Genomic DNA, 19,001 nt, shown 5'->3' with positions numbered 1-19,001 from the left:
TATCAACACACTCATTAGCAAAAATACCAATATCAGATTATCTTTTTTAAACTTTCTTTTAATATAATATTAATTCTTCCTTTATTTTTTTACTATTATTTCTGTCCTTTTTTTTCCTTTATTTTCTCACCAAACAAACACAATTTAACCCAAATCAAACTCATGGCAAACCTCTATAGACACAAATCACAGCCTCTCTTCCTACACCAAAACCCCCACATCCAAATCACAACAAATTCAAGCCAAGATACCACTAAGCAAACCACCACCAAAATTAGCAAACCACTGAGCAAACCCAGTCACTCGCACTTCTGGCAAGGTTCTGAATCTTGGTGGGCATGGTAGCAGAAAATAGAAGAGCACCAAAGAGGAAAATGAACTGCTCTATCATGGGTTTTGAGTTGAAAGAGAAGAAAATGGGAAGGAAACAAAGGAGAGCCACCAATTGGAGTGGTGGTGGAGGCTAACAGGTGATGAGCAAGGACTGTATATTAAGGAGAAGAAACAAAGAAAGAAAAGAAAAAGAGAAAGAGAAAGAGAAAAGCCATAGATGGAGGGAAAAGAAAAAGAAGGAAGCAAGTAACAAAATGGAATAGAAAGAAAGAGAGAGAAATTAATTAAATATTAACGCACAAGTGAACAGTAACCATGTATCTTTACACGGTTACTGTAGCTTTTTGGAAATTTGCACAATTTTAGAATAGCTGATGCGAGTGATTTTTAAGGTAAAATGTGTAAAATTGTGCATTTTTTGTATTTTAGAAGAGCTGATGTGAAACAACCCAATTAGTTGGAAAGGGATCGATGGAGCAGCTGCAATTTAGTTTGGATTAAGGCTTAATTGAGTTCAGTTGAATAGACTATTTAAGGCACATCTCCACTTACACTCCATTTGGGAGGAGGGGAAGGAATGAAATGAAAGGAATTATTTTGGAATATTCCATATATTCCCTTAATTGGGAGTTTTAATAGAGGGAATGGAAAGAGTCACTCCCTTATTTTGAAGTTTAAGAGGGAGTAGATAGAATGAGTAAGAGGTGTTACAGGTGAACTGTGACAAACACAAAAAACCATTCCTTAAGAGATTGTTATAGTGAGTCATCTAATCTAATCTATTAGTCTTTTTTCATAAGTACTAATAGTCAAATAGTCAAAAGACATATTTGTCATTGAAGGCACAAAAAACAGTTTATCAGCACTTACACCACGCACGCACAGATTTTTAGTACCAACCTGATGGATGAAAGAATTCCAATAAGGCGTAAAAGCTTTCTTGAGAAATATGGCTCCTTTAAGATCTCCACACTCGACAGATCGGATGCAATGCCATCTACAGATAAAAATATAAATACTTATTAACTATAATAGTAAAAAATTATAGTAATCATAGATTAAATGTTTTCTTATTTCAAATATTTAAAGCACACAACTTTGTTGATACACTAAGTTATGATCATTTGAATAGAGATACTGCCAGGAAGATATTATTGGCTGCAACCAAAATATTTCTAAACACATTCTAATACCTTTCATTAAATCAGAATCAAAGACTTCAGCAGCCTGAGCTAGATATCTGTTACATACAGAGTCATCACTGAAATTTTCTTCCACCTCTATTAATTCGTTCCGCTCAGAGCGATCACCAGTCAAAAGAATGCGACTAGCCTTGAAAAGGGGAAAACAAAACAAGATAGAAAATTACAAGCATGCAAGCAACCTCCAATTGAAGAACACATAATTACGGCTACTGGAATTAAGAAGCATCTCTACTTTCACTTGAACACCAAGAATATGTAGTTTGCACACTATAGTTATTGAACAGAAAGGTTCCTAACTGATAAGGCAACACTAACATATCATGTTGGTCTATCACATCATATGAGAAAAGGTTTCATGTGGTATAGACAAGATGAATGGTGTCCAACAACATGCAAAGCTGATTCTCATCTTTAATTATAATTAAAATTAGCCGAGGATTCCACTACTCCATCACATTCCACTCCCCGCTCTCCCCCCACCCCCCCACCAAAAAAAAGTAAACAAAAATAAAACACAAGTCAGGACAGCCAAAGGCCCTTCCTAAAAGCAACTTAATATCCACCATCCTTTTTTTTTTAATAATTAAAAATTTTATTGAAAAGAACAAAAAAAAAAACATGCTAGCCTTCATGTACAAAGGAAAGGCAAGAATCAACAGAAAGTACATAAATCTAAAAACTCTACAAGAGAAGAAATGAACACTCATCACAGCCATCCAATCATACAAAAAAAAAAAAAACACTGCAAATCCAATATTGAGGGCTCCTCCGCCTCAAAGGTGGATTGATTTTACTCTCTCCAAGGTCCACATGAGACACAGTGGGATTGCCCCAACAACTCCACCACATGCTTTGGCATCACCCAAGAAACCCCAAACAAACATAAGACAAAATTCCATAACCTTCAAGCATAGATGCAATTGATAAGCTGATGAACCCCAGATTTCCAACTATTCTTGCACAAACAACACCAATTGACAACACAAATATTCTCTTTCTCAAATTATCCAAAGTAAGGATCTTTCCTGTAGTGGCAATCCATGTAAAAAAAGCCTCTACTAGGAACTTTCACCTTCCAAATGCTTCTCCAAGGAAAAGAATGGACGCCTCCCTTTGTGAGAGCTTTATAACAATAACAATATATAACGGAATTTACTTATCAAAAAAAATATATAACAGAATTTGACTTGATATCCACCAAAATACACAAATATGGTTTTTCAAAAATATTAAAAGAAAAAATCATTTAACTTAACAAAAAATCCCACATCATCTACCATATTACTCCACCTGCACCGTCCTCAGAACTTTCACCAGTCATAGACACTAATATCCGGTAATAACCAAGATATCTCATAGTCTTCATCTAATTAATAGTGCTTCCAAGTAGCATTGCAAGCTTTAACTTTCAAATTAGTTTTACTTTTGCTACATAAAAATTTTAATAAATTCCACAAGAACAGTTCTCTCAAAAGTGAATCACAAAATATTATAATAATTACATTCGTACTTGGCAGCCAGCAAAAGAGAATGATCCAACAAACAGAACTTCTCCATAATGACAACATGTTGAAACACCATGGCTCAAAATATCAAAGCTGGTAAACTTTGCACTGTATTTGATGGGAAAAGGCCAGCTTCATCACTCTTCTATTATTCTCAAAGTTTGTGATATTTAGTTGCATTATGAGTCATTCACGCATGTCCATATGGGTCTACAGAAAAACATTCAAAAATTCAAACACAAATTATAAGGGAGCCAAACCCACTCCAGTTACACACCACGCCCTCCTCTCTATCTATCAATAACCTCCATAAAACCTACATCTAACCTCCCTCATACACCCACTCAACCTCTTTTTCCACAATAATGAGCACACATTCAAGAAATCTTCTAAGATGCAGTTGTATTTCCAGAAAAGTTCAGAGCTGTTTAGAAATAAGTATGTTCTAGAGATGATTGCATCAACATTAGTTGAGATCAGCAGAAGATAAAAACCACAGAAGTTTGTGCAACATTGACAAAAGCAATACATGGAAAAAAGTTAGACAAATTTAAACCAACAAACACATTAGTATTTCTGAATGAAAACAGCACAAAACCAAGGGGTAAAAAGAACAAATAAGATAAATATTTTGAAGAACCAAAAACATTGGTTGGATGCTACAATGGCTTACTTGTAATGCTCCCCAAAGGCCAAGATTTTCCAAACAGAATATCATATTATCATGAATTCTGCTTAGTAGTTTTTTTGCATTCAGCATACTTTGGTGATCATTCCTTTTAAGTGTTGATATGCACTGCTCATATCACAGAGAAATAGCAACAAGTGAAACCTAGTTGGAGGAAAGCAAAGTTATCACCAAAATAAATGCCACAACAATATACCTGGCATTTCATCTCCTCAAGTTTACTACAGTGTGTGACATAGTAGCTAGATGTGCCATTTGGAACGGGACCATAATCATATACTCTAACTACAGGAGATTCCACAAAAGTATCCAATTCTTCCTTATCTAGAACAGAATAAACCTACAAAACAACGTGGAAAACTACATGAAGTGAAAACTTTAATCAAACAAATGTTGCAGTATCAGACCTAAGTGCAAACTGTAGTTTAAAGATACAAATCATACCTATTCTCTGCTGCATAAATGGCAGAGACAATTTGTAGGTCAGATATATATACATGCAGACAAAGTACACTTAGGGTCAAACATAAACACAACTAAGAACAGCCTTGTGAGCTCTCCTTAGGTTCTCCCATATGAAGATGGTTTATGAATTCCATTAACCTTATTGTGGTTTGGATTTTGGAATGCCTAGGCCAAACCAAGTACTGCTTGATTCAGGCAAACAGCACCAAAGGCCATGGAGAGCATCAATGAAAATAAAGTAGCATACAAACCCCCTCCTCACCGCACACCCCCCCCCCCCCCCCAAAAAAAAAAAAAAGAGTTACAGGCACTTAAGTGAGGGAACAGAGCACTAGTCAAGATCACCACATGCCACCTTGGAACATTTTTTTATTTTTTTATTATTATATACAAGTAAAATTATATTTAATTAAAAAAGAAGAGGGAGCTCCAAGAACACTGGTTGGTTATGTATATTAAAAGGATAAGAATACTTTAACATGTAAAATAGCTCTTTGTAAGGTACCATATCTAGGGGGCACAAGCAAATCTTGTGAAATTTTATAAGTTGTCTTAAGTAATCTAGTTAACAACGTTAATTTATACCATCATCAATAGTAGAAAAGAGTGTGAAGGATTGTATCAACGCATATTATAGCTCAAATCAACAGTTCTATAGCCCACCTTTGCATTAAGTAAAATTTCAAGACTATTGATGCTTTTTGGTAAATTTGCTGGATCAGAAGCACCTGAAAGAGTAACACATACATGCAGAGATTAAGGTATAATGAAGTGGGGTGAGTTATTGACAACCTAGACATGAACTACATAACCAGAACAGTGTCTCAAGAACTATCATTAGGCAGAAACACAAGGATCTCCAATAAGGTATATTACAAGAGAATCAAGATTATAACATACCTTGACCATTGCAAGTGCGAGGCTAAATCCCTCATTAAAATTCTTTAAAAAATTTAACAGCCCAATTCTTTTTTCTATTTCTTCTTTTCACTAGAAGGTATAAAACAGGCTACACAAAAAGGGGATCCTCTCACTAGCCCACTCCCACCCCCTACCCACTTCAAATCTGATTAAAGCAGAATCAATCTTCGGCTTCTGGCACAATCCCTTCTAGACTTTATCAGCAGTCTAGCTCACATGTTCAACCTACTATAATGTTTAATTTTTTCATATATTGCTCCCAAAAAAAAAAAAAAAAAAAAAACCTAGATAAAGTCCAAGACTAGGGGGATTCACCAAATTACGTCAGTGCTACTCTTTATCAAAATTACTTTTATGATTCACTTTAGCGTTTAAATCAGAATTACTATTATGAAGCAAAGGAAAGACTACAACATTTTGTTCAAAAAACAACAAAATTACTAGTTCAAGAAATCTTCTTTTTTGTTTTTTTCGATAAGTACTACTAGTTCAAGAAATCTTAAAAACTCCAATGCTTTACCATCTAAAAGGAGAGTAGCAACAAATTTTTGTAGCATGTATCTAATAATCAAACTAAACACAGCATCAATATGCAGTACCTATCACTGATACCAGGCTGGAGCCAAAAAAAATTTCTTGGGAGGACCAAGTTATGTATGTGAGAGAAAACTAAAAATCTTGTTTTTAGTACTAGAGTAAGCCATACCTTATAATCTTGATACATTATCATCCTTTTAAACTATAAATGAATAAACAAAGGTTGTCTATTACCAATCAGATTACTGAAAAAATCACCATTATTATAATTTTTTTGTTTTAAATAATCCCCCCTTTTTCTTCAAGCAATATCAGTCTATCACCTATAAAGTTAAATTTTTTATTTTTTATTTTTTTATAAGTAAGAAAGATTTTAAAATTTCCAATTCGGGTTTTTTTAATAAATAAAAGAAAATTATTAAATGAAAAATGTGTGTAGCCAAATAGGAATTTTAATAAAATCAATAACTCCTTAAAACCAAGAATGATCCAAAACTCAAAATGAAAATTTGCTAGACTTTTTTTTTTTTTGGGAGAGAGGGGGGGGGGGTGTGGAGGGGGCTCTTCTTTATGAGGGGCCAAACTTCATAAACTTATATATCTTTAGTATATATTATAAAAAATTTCAGAATTGTGGGCCTTACACGCTGCTCTGCCACTGACTACTACTCTTTCCCAGTTCATTTTGTCTAGACTCCTCCAATTCAAACATTAAATATCAGAAATAATATACCAAACAAGTTGTAAATTAACATGATGAAAGAACTGGTATGTTCAGACAATTTCTTTGGGTTTGATTTCCAAATTTCAAACAAAAACGTAACATCAAATTACCTTTTCCCACAACTGGAGATGCAGTCATGCCAAATATACGGGGGACTTTTCCGACATCAGGTTTATAGTAGACCTAGAACATGATCAAGATAATTTGCATTAAAAAAATTATATCAAACTACTGACCAGAAAGAAGCATGTGGGAACTTGTGAGGCATGTTAGCTGTAAGTGTGAGCAAGAGTCCCTTACTTTCATGATTTCCGCATAAGGATGGTTGCTTTTGACTTGAGCATGATGGCACTCGTCAAATATCAAAAGTACAATTAACTCCATCTTGATAAAGCGATGAACCAAGTTACGCAGAAGTATTTGAGGCGTCATAACTAGAATCTGCAGAAAACAAACGGCATAAACAGAAAATTTCAAGGACGATGAAGTGGCCATGGGATAAGTAACTTCCCGTTTTCAATTGTTGAACTTAATAAAAAGGAATTAAGAAAAATTCTTGTCATAGGTTGATCTCATAACACTTGACTATGAGAGGACGACATTATATGCAACAATAACTTCGCAATTATCAGAAGGATGAATACATCCACGTGCAGAATGAATTTGGGTGATAAATTTTAGATCAGTTTAGTATAACTACCTCATACTGTTCAATTTCTTTATCCCAGTCTTCATGGCATTTCAACTGCTTAGAGTTCCCACAATAGACCCCAACCTTGAAATCAATAGAGTCTTCTATAACCTTGGCTTGCTAAGACAGAAAAAATAATAATAAAATAAAAGCACCAATTAAAATCATGTGACAACAGACTGGAAGCAACTGCGTTTATGCTTTACATTATAATAAAAAATAGTTACCAAATACAACTAGCAAATAAAAAAAGATCTTTTAAATAAACTTGGCCATGACTTGTACATCAACTGAATTTAGCCATAAAACAGGGAAAGTTAGCAATAAAAAACCATGTACATGGATAATTACAAGAAAAGAACCGTCTACACAGCAGGTATAACAATCAAATAAACAAGTACATTATTATAAAAATTCAACCAAACATGTCAAGAAAAAGTGAAAATTAATGGACTCTATGATTGTGGAATGAAATGGTATTGTAGGGATGAAAGACCCAGATAAGGATATTAGGCCGTGGGCCGCACCAGAAGACATCAAAGAGCCCAAGGAAAAATAAGTTTTAGCGAAGGTAAGTAAGTTATTAGGCCGAGGAAGAGGTCTGGTCATAATAAACAGGTGACGTTGTCCAAGGAGCCACCCTTCCTCAGCCAACAGAGTGGAAGCCTAAAGTCCAACCACCCATCAAGTACTGGGCAGTGGGCAACCGTGCTTAGGAGGATAAGCTTCAGAGAGAAGTAAGTCAACAAAAAATTGAGAAATATCTGGGAAAAATGCTGCTACCGCCGCATTAAATACTCTGCACCTAACCAACTGGCCGCATTAATGTGAAGGTGATACCTAAATAGTGACTTCTAGCCTCACAGCTACCCAGAAATACTTCAGGAAGATGCTGATGGGACAAGTATCAAGGAGATTAGCAATCTGATCTACACGTGAAAGGCTAAGATGAAAGAAGGAAAGGGGTATAATAGGAGGAGGATTCCATTACAGAAGGGATCATTAGAGAAAAACCAGAAAAGAAACAACTATGTAACCAAGAACTTGAATATTTGTACAAGTCTAAGAGAAATATATAAGAACACACCATCCTCGAACTTGACCAAGGAGTATTCTTCTTTTCAAATTGTTTGTTTTATTCGTTCTAACACCAACTAGCCTACTGTGATCTATACTTTAACTCATTGAACGTTCATTAACAAGCCCACTTTCTAACAAATTTATCATTTTGGGCTTATTGGGCCATTGTCCAAATCTCTTGGGCTATAGATCAAAACGTGTCCTTACAAGTATGATTAGATATCTATTAAATGCTCAATCATTATTGCTCAAATGCTAATAGTCAAGTGCAATCTAGCTCAAATAAATAGAACGTTGATCTTAATGCTTTATTTGAGCCCTACTACCTACTAAAGTGCTAATGAAGTTGGTTGAACACTTAACGGAATTCACTGGTTTTTAAATGGGACTACTGCCTATCCTGATTCGTGCATGTAACATATGAGAAGAAGAAACAACGTGGACATTTCATAGTTTGTGGGCAAAATAACTAATGAAGAATGGATAATTTGGTCAAAACTATAATATGCATAAATATCCTAATTGCTGAAAACTCTTTGTTTTAATGTATAAATTCTAAGAGAAACCTTGCTGGCAATGTTCACTTGTGTGCTACTATACGAACTAGTAAAATATGGTCGATATGTCCTCAAAGGTAATGAGATACCAATTGACACTTATGTATTTTCTGGTAGTCTAGCCTTATTTTGATTTTGTTAATATATATCAAGGAGCAATGAGTTCATAGCATAATCATGAGTTCACAGTAAGGTGTAATGATGTTCATAGGATAGTTTCTTTTTTTGTGTATGGCAAATTGGGGGAACATTCTTACCCGTGAGAAACTCATCAGGAGGAGTTACTCAATGGTGAGTTGGTGTTGTAGGTGCCATTGTAGCAGAGAGACCGTGGACCACCTTGTGATTCATTGTAATGTGGCCTTTGAGTTATGGAGTTTGATATTCAGGATGTTTGGGGTTTGGTAGGTATTACCAAAGAAGATTTTTGATTGATTATGTGGGTGGCAGAGTAGGGGACCTAATTCAGATATCTAGAACCTTACACCCTTATCTTTGACGTGGACTATATGGAGGGAAAGAAATCAGCCTACTTTTGAAGATGTGGAGTGCACGTCAATCCAATTGCAAGTATCTTTCATTAGTTCTCTTTATGAGTGGTCTTTTGTATCAAGTCTCACAAATAGTAATTTTATTCATTCCTTCATAAAGTTGATCCATATGTAAATATTTTTCCAATTGTAATTTTGTAGGCTACTTCGTGACTATTTTCACGAGGCAGTCTCGTCTCAATAAAATTATTTTTACCTATCAAAAATGATTCTATTTATTAAATGCAAAACTCCCTTCCAAGGTGAATGCACATAGAATCAAAAAGCCCCTTCTTAAACTCTAGATTAGAAATGAGAAATTGCATACATAAGCACTAAAAACCAAGCCAAGGAGCAAACAAGTACATTATTGTGCAATATATTCCATATAAACTACAAAGATTGTCTCAAACTTCAATACAACCCAAAACTGAACTTTGAATTATAAAACCAACATAAATAGATAATAGATAGTAGCTTACCTGCTGAACCAGAGCCACCGTAGGGGCAAGAAAGATGCATATGTTCTTCTGGGGCTTCTTTATCAAGTGACTCAGCTCGTGTATAAGCAGTACCGCAATGTGGGTCTTCCCACAACCTGTCCCCAAATAAACAATTATATTCTCCTCCAGAGCTTTCTTGCATAGCTCTAACTGGTACCTTCAGAAAACATAATCACAAAACAACATAACCAACAATAAGCTCCTCCTATCTTCTGAAGAAAAAAGAAATTTTGCATTACAATTTAAACCAGCAAAGCCAAACACAATTGGCTTGCTTAAGCTGTGCTTATGTGTTCTGAAAACAAAACCTTAAGAAAAGCATAAACCCCGGCATTTCGTTACTTGCCCAGTTTCTATGAAAAATTGTAGAGCAAGAACACAAAATTTATGATTCAGAGAGTACCCAGAAAGTTTGAGAACTCAAAGAACTAAGTGTGGCACCACTATTTTAGCCCATGTCAATCAAGCATTATAATCCCCGAAAACGATATAGAATTCAAAAGCATAGAACCCTTTCTACATAAATTTTCCTCAACTTTCCCAGCAGCCAAACAGAGAAAAAGTCACACACACAAAAACCAAAAAAAAAAAAACCAACTTTTCAAAGACGAAGTTTCTGGCAAAAATAAAAATGAAAACCCAGATGAGAAATGAAGCATAAAGATGAAAAGGAACGTACTTTCTGGCAATCTTTCTAGGATCTTTATCAGTCACATGAGTTGCTGAACCTGGTTCCACTCCATCATCATGATCAACATGAACCCCAGAGTCAGAGACACCCAAAGAGGATGTGGCGACGGTAGCACCAAACTCCGTAGTACCGGCGGTAGGACGATCGTCTCCGCCGTCTGGCATTGTGTGCTGCTGCTGTGGACTCGAAGTTGTGAAGTAGAAGAGAAGAGAAGAGAAATAAGACAAAACAAGATAATAAGAATGACCATAAACTAGAGTTATATAGAATCAACAAGTCTAGGTAGCACTTGCCATCATCGTTGTTTTTCTTTCTTTCACTCAGGCTTTTTGTCAGTAATCTCTGTTTTGTGTTTGTGTTTGTGTGTGTGTGAGAGAAAGAGAGAGAGCGCGAGTTTGTATATGTATCAGTGTATTTGAGTGACAGAGAGAGAGAGAGAGAGAGAAGACCAATGGACCGACCAACAACAAAAGTCTTTGCGTGAGCATATAATTCATACTCTCAAAAAAAAAATTTCTTGATGTTTTGGAGCCAAGTTCAAGAGAATTCTTTCTAAAAAAAAAAAGAAAAAAAAAATCTAAGAGAATTTAAAATTTAAAATTGACCAATTTGGTTCTTAAAACCAACTTAGTTTCTAAATACGGTTTTTTTTCAACTATCTTAAAAACCAAGTTAAATTTAAATACCAAATTAGTAAGTTTTAAAATGTGTTAAACTTCTTACTAATTCTTATTTAAATCCATCAATAATATCATATTTTTATTTATCAATAACTACGCACTACCTTAACAATTTTTTTTGATAAAAAGTCTTTATTTCTAGCATTTTTCATACATTTTGTTTGTTGGTTTGTTGGTTTGTTTTCTGAGCAAAGAGAGAGGTTTCCGTACTGGTTGGTTGTGTGGGGCCTCGAAATGAATGACTTTACTTGCGATCTAAGGTCTGCGATTCGATTCCCAGTTTAATCTAGTGCTTTTTGTGAAGCATCTTCCAGGTGCCTTGCTCTTTCCAAAAGCCACAGGCCCACACAGCTACGTCATTGGTTGTTCATATTAGATTTTTGTTAATTAAGATTTAAGAGTAACTTTTTTTTTTTGATAGATTGTGATTATTTTTATTTTTATTCTTTGAGTCTGAAAATCTTCATTTTGATTCGTTCCTGCCTGTAACTAATGTGACCCTTCAGTAAATATAAGACATGAAAAAATAATTTTGAAAAAGAAACCAGTTAGAGAGTGGGGTATTTTCATTATGGTCAATCAATTTTGAAAATTTTATTTTGGTGATCCATCAAATTTGGTTTCATTTTCAAAATTGTTATTTCATCCATTTATGTGACAAATGTAATTTTTCTTGGATCAATAGACGTGACTTTTTTTTTTGAAAATACTATAGAATTTTAATTTATAACTTTCGCTCAATAATTCAAATTTATTGAAGGGTCACATTTAATAAATAGTTATTCTTGATAAGGCCATGAACCTTTTATAAGGTTTACATAGATTTTTACATCTCACCAGTATTAAGTAGGAAGGTCATAGACATCACAATTAAAGGTACATGTAGATACTTAATATTATCACATAAGTAGATTTTTTTTCCTCTCAAAAAAAAAAAAAAGATTTGAGGAAAATTATATCCCTTCATTTTTATTATTTGTTAACCATTATAGTAGTTTTATTTTTTCCTAATCTAATTACAACAACATTTACAATACAACGAACAACAAAACCTCAGTTTCATAATCTTTAAAGGTATTGATCCTCTTCCTGGTTGACCTTGCTTGCATAGTAAATTAAACTAAAGCTTTGTTTAAACACAATTTATGAAGGTTATTGTTAACCATTGAAATTATAAGACAACTTGATTCCTGTGAGGCCAAAGGGCAAAAGGGTCTACACATCTAATAGGAAAAACTAGTTTCCTTTAAGAAAATGTCAAGAAAAGTGAAACTTTTCCTCAAATGAGAATTGGAACCAAACCAAGCCAGAGTATTAAGTTTAATGGAATGATGCTAGAGTTTGTTTGACATTAACTTTAGCTTTTATCTTTTATGTACAACTTTTATATACAATATTTTAAAACCTCAATTTTTCCCCACTTTTTCCCCCTGTTTTTTTTCAAAATTTTTCAAGGTACAAGAATACTATAACAAGCTTTCAGCCAAAAAAAAAAAAAAATTCAACAAAAAATTAAATAAACTATTCCCAAACGGACACTAGGAGTACGTTTGGCATCAACTTTTAGTTTTTAACTTTCTTTGGTTTTCATGTACAATTTTTTAAAACATCACTTTTTCCCGCCTTTTTTCATTTTTTTTTTTTAAATTTTCAAAATACGAGTATACTCTAGCACATTTTTAGCAAACAAATTTTAGCAAAAAACTAGATAAGCTATTCCCAAAATTCCATGCTTATTCCACCTATATAAAAAATAAAAAATAAAAAATTTAAAAAGCCCAAAAGGGCACTCATAAAGAATGTGTACAAATTTTTTATTTTTTCAAAAAAAAAAAAACTTTTTTTTTTCTAGAAGTTTTTAGCAACTTTGAAATTTTCTTGAAGAAGATTTGTACAATGCCTCTCCAAGAAGCTTTCCATTTGGTATACCCACTCAAATACATGTGTTCAGTTTTAAAACAATATTATATGTATTTTCACACACTTTTTTACCCACACATATTTTCACACATGTTTTCAATTTTTAAGTGCATGTACCAATTTTTTTTATAGGACCAAGAAACTTTGTTAGATGGCTTACTGGTTGCTTTTCCCTTTTTCTATACTATTATTTAAGGAGTTTCTTCTGTTTGGACTAGATTTTTTTTTTTTAAAAAAAATCCCTACACCCCTAGGTTTAAGTAGAGACAAAACTAAATGATAGTTTAGTAAAAATACATGTCTAACTTGCACTAAAATATTGCCTACAAAACAGGAACACTCTTCCACTAACCCACTTCTTCAAAGCAACTATACATCTATTTTTATTTATTTTAAATAGAAAAATAAGTTAAACACCCCCACATTTATCCAAAAACAAATAGAAATATCAAAAAAAAAAAAAACTAAATAGTTATTAAAAAACTAAACTAAATAGGTATATACAGTTTTTTTTTTTTTTTTAATAAGTAGATATATCTTTAACTTCCACCAAAAATACCTACAAAACATAACTACTCTTTTAAAAATTTTCATCTATACCATTATTTAAGAGGCTTCCCCTGTTTGGTTTGGATTTTTTTTTTTTTTGTTCAAAAATACTCCTACACCCTTAGATTTAAGTAGAGACAAAACTAAAGGAAGGTTCTAACTTGCACTAAAATATTGCCTACAAAATAGAAATGCTCTTCCACTAACCCACTTTTTCAAAGCAACTATACATCTATTGTTTTTTTTTTTTTTTTAAATAGAAAAATAAGTTAAACATCCCCATGTTTATCCAAAAACAAATCTAAATATCAAAAAAAAAAAAAAAAAAAAACTAAATAGGTATATATAGGTTTTTTATTTTTTTTAATATATAAGTAGATATATCTTTAACTTCCACTAAAAAGTTGCATACAAAACAAAACTACTCTCTTAAAAATTTTCAAATTGTTTTATCCATTTATAAAATAAAATAAAATAATTAAACAAACACGTCTCTTTATAAAAACACATCTATTGTATCGTTATTAAAAAAAAAAAAAAAAACCAGCCGTACACCCACATTTTAGTCATACAAACAACTTCAAACTTCTACCCAATAAATTTAAATCTCCCCATTACCATCATTATGTATTTTTGTGATTGGAAAATGTAGTTGATGGTGTTATAAAATATACCAACTCCTACACTTGTCCTAAGGAAATGTTGGATGGCATACGACATATTCGTCCAAGGTAAGCCCGTCTATCCACAAAGTCGGTTGGACGAGCGCCTTACATCTTAAACATGTTGAAGCTACTTCTGTTTTCCTGTCATGCTACAACCTGTTCCCCCCATAAACGGTTATGGAAAACAGACCCCAAATAATGTAACTTCCATGGTAGTTATGGAAGTTACCTTTGAATCCTCCGGACTCCACAACGGTAGGAGAAGTAATTGCCTCAGACAAGCACTATATAAGGGCTCTTCTACAGGAAGGTATGGCATTGAGACACTTCCACACAAATTGGAATTCCAAAAATACTGACTTTACCATCGGAGGATTCTTGACCGGTCCTCCCCGGTCTCCTCTGATTTTGTGTTTATCTTTTCAGGACATTCCAAGTAACATTGAGGTCATCAACTCCAGAGACATTCAGCCTACTGATTTTCTTGTATTCATCAATTGGAGCTGTCTGTGGGAAAGAGTTTTGTTAGATTTTATATGAGTTCTACAATTCCTTTCTCTGACAAAAAGGCTGCAATGGTTCGGACTAGATCGAAAGCTATTAGCCCAGGTCATCAAGAAAGTAGGGATGCTTCTAGCAATCCCCATCATGATCGTCAATCTGTGCCTGCCATGCAACCATCCTCTGTTCAACATGTGCAATCCATGACAGCCACTATGGCAGAGTTAATTCTCCAGAACCAAGAATTGACAAGGGAGATTAATCTCAAAAGGCAACGACATGAGGCATATGGAGAAGAATAAGGCCAGAGCCAGGGAGATGGAAGAAATATTGTGCCTGAAAGCCAATCAAGGGGCACCACATCAAGAAAGGTGCCACACTTGGAGAGAGAGATCAACTAGATGAGGAAGGTTATGGATGAGATGAGGGAGAACATGAGAAGAACAAATCCTATAGAGGATCTAGTTCACCGAACAGATTCCCCTTTCACGACTTCCATCAATGGTCACCCCTTGTCTCCAAAATTCAAGATGCCTTCCTTGGATTTGTATGATGGAGCACGTGACCCGTTTGATCACATTGCTACTTTTAAGACTACAATGCACCTTCAGGGGTTCCCGGATGAAATTATGTGTAGAGTCTTCCCTACCACCCTCAAAGATCCGGCATGAGTGTGGTTTAGTAAAATACCCCCGAATTCAGTAAGTTCTTTAAAAGAGTTGAGTAAGTTGTTCGTTAATAACTTCTTTGGGGGATAGAGACACAAGCATTCTTTGTCCAGCCTGTTGACCATAGAACAGGGGGAGAATGAAAGCCTGCGGTCCTTTATCACTCGTTTCAATAGGGAAGCCCTGATGGTGGATGAGGTGGATGATAGGCTACTATTGGCGACCTTTCACAATGGGGTTAATTCTGATTTGTTCATCCACAAGTTTTATGAGAAGGAGCCTCAGTCCATGGTTGAACTCGTCCATTCAGCCCAGAACTTTATGGATGCAGAAGATGCGATCATAGCCAAGAAGAGGAAGAGAGCAGGGAGAATGGAAGCAAACCCCATACGCCACCCCAACAAGCGCAATAAGAACAAGTATTGTCGCTTCCATAGAGACCATGGGCACGACATGGACAAATGTTATGATCTAAAATAGCAGATTGAAAATCTTATAAAACAAGGAAAGTTGAGAAATTTCCTTAGACGATAACATAATGATGAGAAGTTGAAAGGGAAGGTAGAAGAGTCATTGCAACCCCCGCTTGGAGAGATAAGAGTTATTATAGGAGGAAGCTCAGCAGGTCAGTCGTCTAAGTCCAGGAAGACGTATTTGAAGGTAGTGCAGAATGTTCAACTCTCTGGACGATCTCTAAGGACGAGCAAGCAATCACATTCACGGATGCGGATGCTGAAAGAGTTCACCACCCCCATAACGATGCCATCATTATTACTTTGCTTATTGTCAATTATACAACTACAAGGGTATTGGTGGACAATGGAAGTTCAGCAGATATTTATATTACCTTGCTTTTCAGCAAATGAGGCTCGGACGAGACCAACTTCGTCTAGTAAACTCACCCTTGGTAGGATTTGGTGGAATGAAGGTGCAGCTTGTAGGCACTGTCACATTACCTGTCGTGATGGGGGCATACCCACAACAGGTAGCCAGGGACGTGAATTTCTTGGTGGTAGATTGTTCATCCTCCTACAATGCCATAATTAGAAGACCAACTTTAAATAGTTGGAAAACAGTTACGTCTACTTACCACCTGTCAGTCAAATTTTCAACGGAGTATAGGATAGGACAAGTGCAAGGAGATCAACTGGCAGCAAGAGAATGCTACCTGGCCATGTTGGCCATGGACGAATAAGCTCAGATGATGAATATTGAGGAAAGGAGAGTTGTGGTAAAGCCCACCGAAGCATTAGAAAATATTTTCTTGGACGAGAATAACCCCGAAAGGTGTACCAGGGTTAGAGCAGATTTAGAAGAGAAGATTAAGAAGGACCTTGTCCGTTTCTTGAGGAAGAGTATTGATGTGTTTGCTTGGAGTCATGAGGATATGCCGGGTATAGATCCTAGTGTCATTACCCACCGTCTAAATGTGTATCCTTCCTCTAAGCCTGTACGACAGAAGAAAACGGTGTTTGCTCCTGAGAGAGACAATGCTATTAAAGAAGAATTGCATAAGTTGACCGCAGCGAAGTTCATTCGAGAAGTTTATTATCCAGACTGGTTGACTAATGTAGTAATGGTCAAGAAGGCAAACAGTAAGTGAAGAATGTGTATAGATTTCACCGATCTAAATAGGGCTTGCCCCAAGGACAACTACCCGTTGCCACGCATTGACCGATTGGTAGATTCCACAGCGGGTCACAAGCTGCTTAGTTTTATGGATGCTTTCTTTAGATACAATCAGATAAGGATGGACGAGGTAGACCAAGAGAAGACATCCTTCGTCACAAGTCAAGGCTTATTCTGTTATAAGGTGATGCCCTTCGGTTTGAAGAATGCTGGGACAACATATCAGAGGTTGGTTAACCACATGTTTCGTCCACATATTGGGCGGAATGTAGAAGTCTAAGTAGATGACATGCTGGTGAAAAGTCAGGACGAGGGAAAGCATCTAGACGACCTGCAGGAAATATTTGACACACTTAGATAGTACAACATGAGGTTGAATCCCAGTAAGTGTGCTTTCGAAGTGTCATCAGGGAAATTCCTAAGGTTTATGGTTTCACATAGGGGGATTGAAGCAAATCCAGACAAGATCCAGGCGATACTGAACATGGAGCCTCCACGAAATATCAAAGAAGTCCAGTCTCTTACCGGACGAGTTGCTGCCCTCAACAGGTTTGTCTCTAAAATTACTGATAAATTTTTGTCGTTTTTTAAAGTTTTTAAAAAGGAATTTGAATGGACGGATGAGTGTCAAAAAGCTTTTCAAGACCTGAAGATATATCTCACCACGACCCCCTTGCTGAGTCTGTCTATGTTGGGAGAGGAATTGTACTTGTACTTAGCAGTGACTCCACATGCTATAAGTTCAGCGTTAATCAGAAAAGAAGGAAGGGTGCAGAAGCCAGTCTACTACACAAGCAGAGCGCTCAGAAGAGCGGAAGGACATTATCTATTGATAGAGAAATTGGCCTTTACACTAATAACAGCTTCTAGGAAGTTGTGACATTACTTCCAAGCTCATGTCATCAATGTCATGATGGCTCATCCACTCAAGAAGGCAATGAACAAGTTGGAAGCCGCAGGACAACTAATCCAATGGGCTGTCGAGCTTAGCGAATTTGACATCAGGTACCAACCCAGAAATGCAATAAAAGCTCAAGCCTTGGCAGACTTCATTGCAGAGTTCACTCCGAGTTATGATGACTTAAGCGAGGTGGAGAATAGTAAGAAGTGGATCGTCTGTGTGGATGGATCATCTACACAGCATGTAGGAGGAATAAGAGTTGTTTTACTATCCCCGGAGAGAGATAAATTGAAGCACAAGGTTCGTCTGTAGTATCAAACAACCAACAATGAAATTGAGTATGAAGCCCTTCTTAAAGGGTTGGAGTTGGCTAAATCTGTGGAAGCAAAATCGATACTCGTACTGGGAGACTCTCAACTAGTCATAGGCCAAGTAAATGAGACATGTGAAGCCAAAGAAGAACGAATGAAGAAGTACCTTAATAAGGTGGTATGCCTTGTAAAGAAGTTTAAGGAAGCTGATTTTGTTCAGATCCCGAGAGAAGAAAACATGGAAGCAAATACTTTAGCAAAGGAAGCCTCAGCGAGTGAAGTGATGGTTGAGTTAGATGAAATTCAATACCTGCCCAGCATAGACTTTCTAGAAGTACAGCAGATAAAAGGTGAAGAAAATTGGATGACTCCAATATTATCATACTTGAAGGACGGAAAGCTTCTAGAAGGAAAAGATGAAGCCAGGAAGCTTAGAGTCAGATCAGCTAGATACGTCCTCATGGATGAGGTACTATACAAAAGGGGTTTTTTGCAACCTTATCTGAGGTGTTTAGCTCTGGACGAGACCAATTATGTATTGAGGGAGATTCATAAAGGAGCATGTGGCAACCACTCAGGAGCTAGATCATTTGTCCACAAAGTCGTCCGCGTAGGCTACTACTGGCCAAATATGCAAGCTGATGCCAAGGCATATGTCAAGGTCTGCGATCAATGCCAATGATTTAGTAACGTCCCTAGATAACTATCAGAATATCTCACCCCGATGATGGCCCCAAGGCCTTTTGC

At 35.7% G+C, this 19,001-nt stretch overlaps 1 protein-coding gene across 3 annotated transcripts in view; it reads right to left on the bottom strand.

Moving 5' to 3' along the window:
* The window catches only part of LOC115977186 (dicer-like protein 4), a 34,129-nt gene extending 23,252 nt beyond the window's left edge, over positions 1–10,877 (bottom strand). The window contains exons 1-11 of one of the 3 annotated variants that reach the window (XM_031098887.1): positions 10,724–10,877; positions 10,419–10,606; positions 9,719–9,896; positions 7,079–7,189; positions 6,679–6,819; positions 6,489–6,561; positions 4,860–4,924; positions 3,928–4,071; positions 3,717–3,839; positions 1,527–1,665; positions 1,234–1,330 (exon numbers count right to left, since the gene is read on the bottom strand). In XM_031098887.1, coding sequence (XP_030954747.1) covers positions 1,234–1,330; positions 1,527–1,665; positions 3,717–3,839; positions 3,928–4,071; positions 4,860–4,924; positions 6,489–6,561; positions 6,679–6,819; positions 7,079–7,189; positions 9,719–9,896; positions 10,419–10,606; positions 10,724–10,729 — 1,265 coding nt within the window. In that variant the 5' untranslated portion in view covers positions 10,730–10,877. The remainder of the gene's footprint in view (positions 1–1,233; positions 1,331–1,526; positions 1,666–3,716; positions 3,840–3,927; positions 4,072–4,859; positions 4,925–6,488; positions 6,562–6,678; positions 6,820–7,078; positions 7,190–9,718; positions 9,897–10,418; positions 10,607–10,723) is intronic. The other 2 variants (XM_031098888.1, XM_031098889.1) reach the window with 2 other exon arrangements.
* Positions 10,878–19,001: the final 8,124 nt, after the last annotated feature.

This window comes from Quercus lobata, chromosome 2 (genome assembly GCF_001633185.2).
Source record: "Quercus lobata isolate SW786 chromosome 2, ValleyOak3.0 Primary Assembly, whole genome shotgun sequence".
In the NCBI taxonomy this organism is placed as follows: Eukaryota; Viridiplantae; Streptophyta; class Magnoliopsida; order Fagales; family Fagaceae; genus Quercus; species Quercus lobata.
Note: the sequence above shows the minus strand (reverse complement) of the source record. Positions and strands in the feature narration are given on the sequence as shown.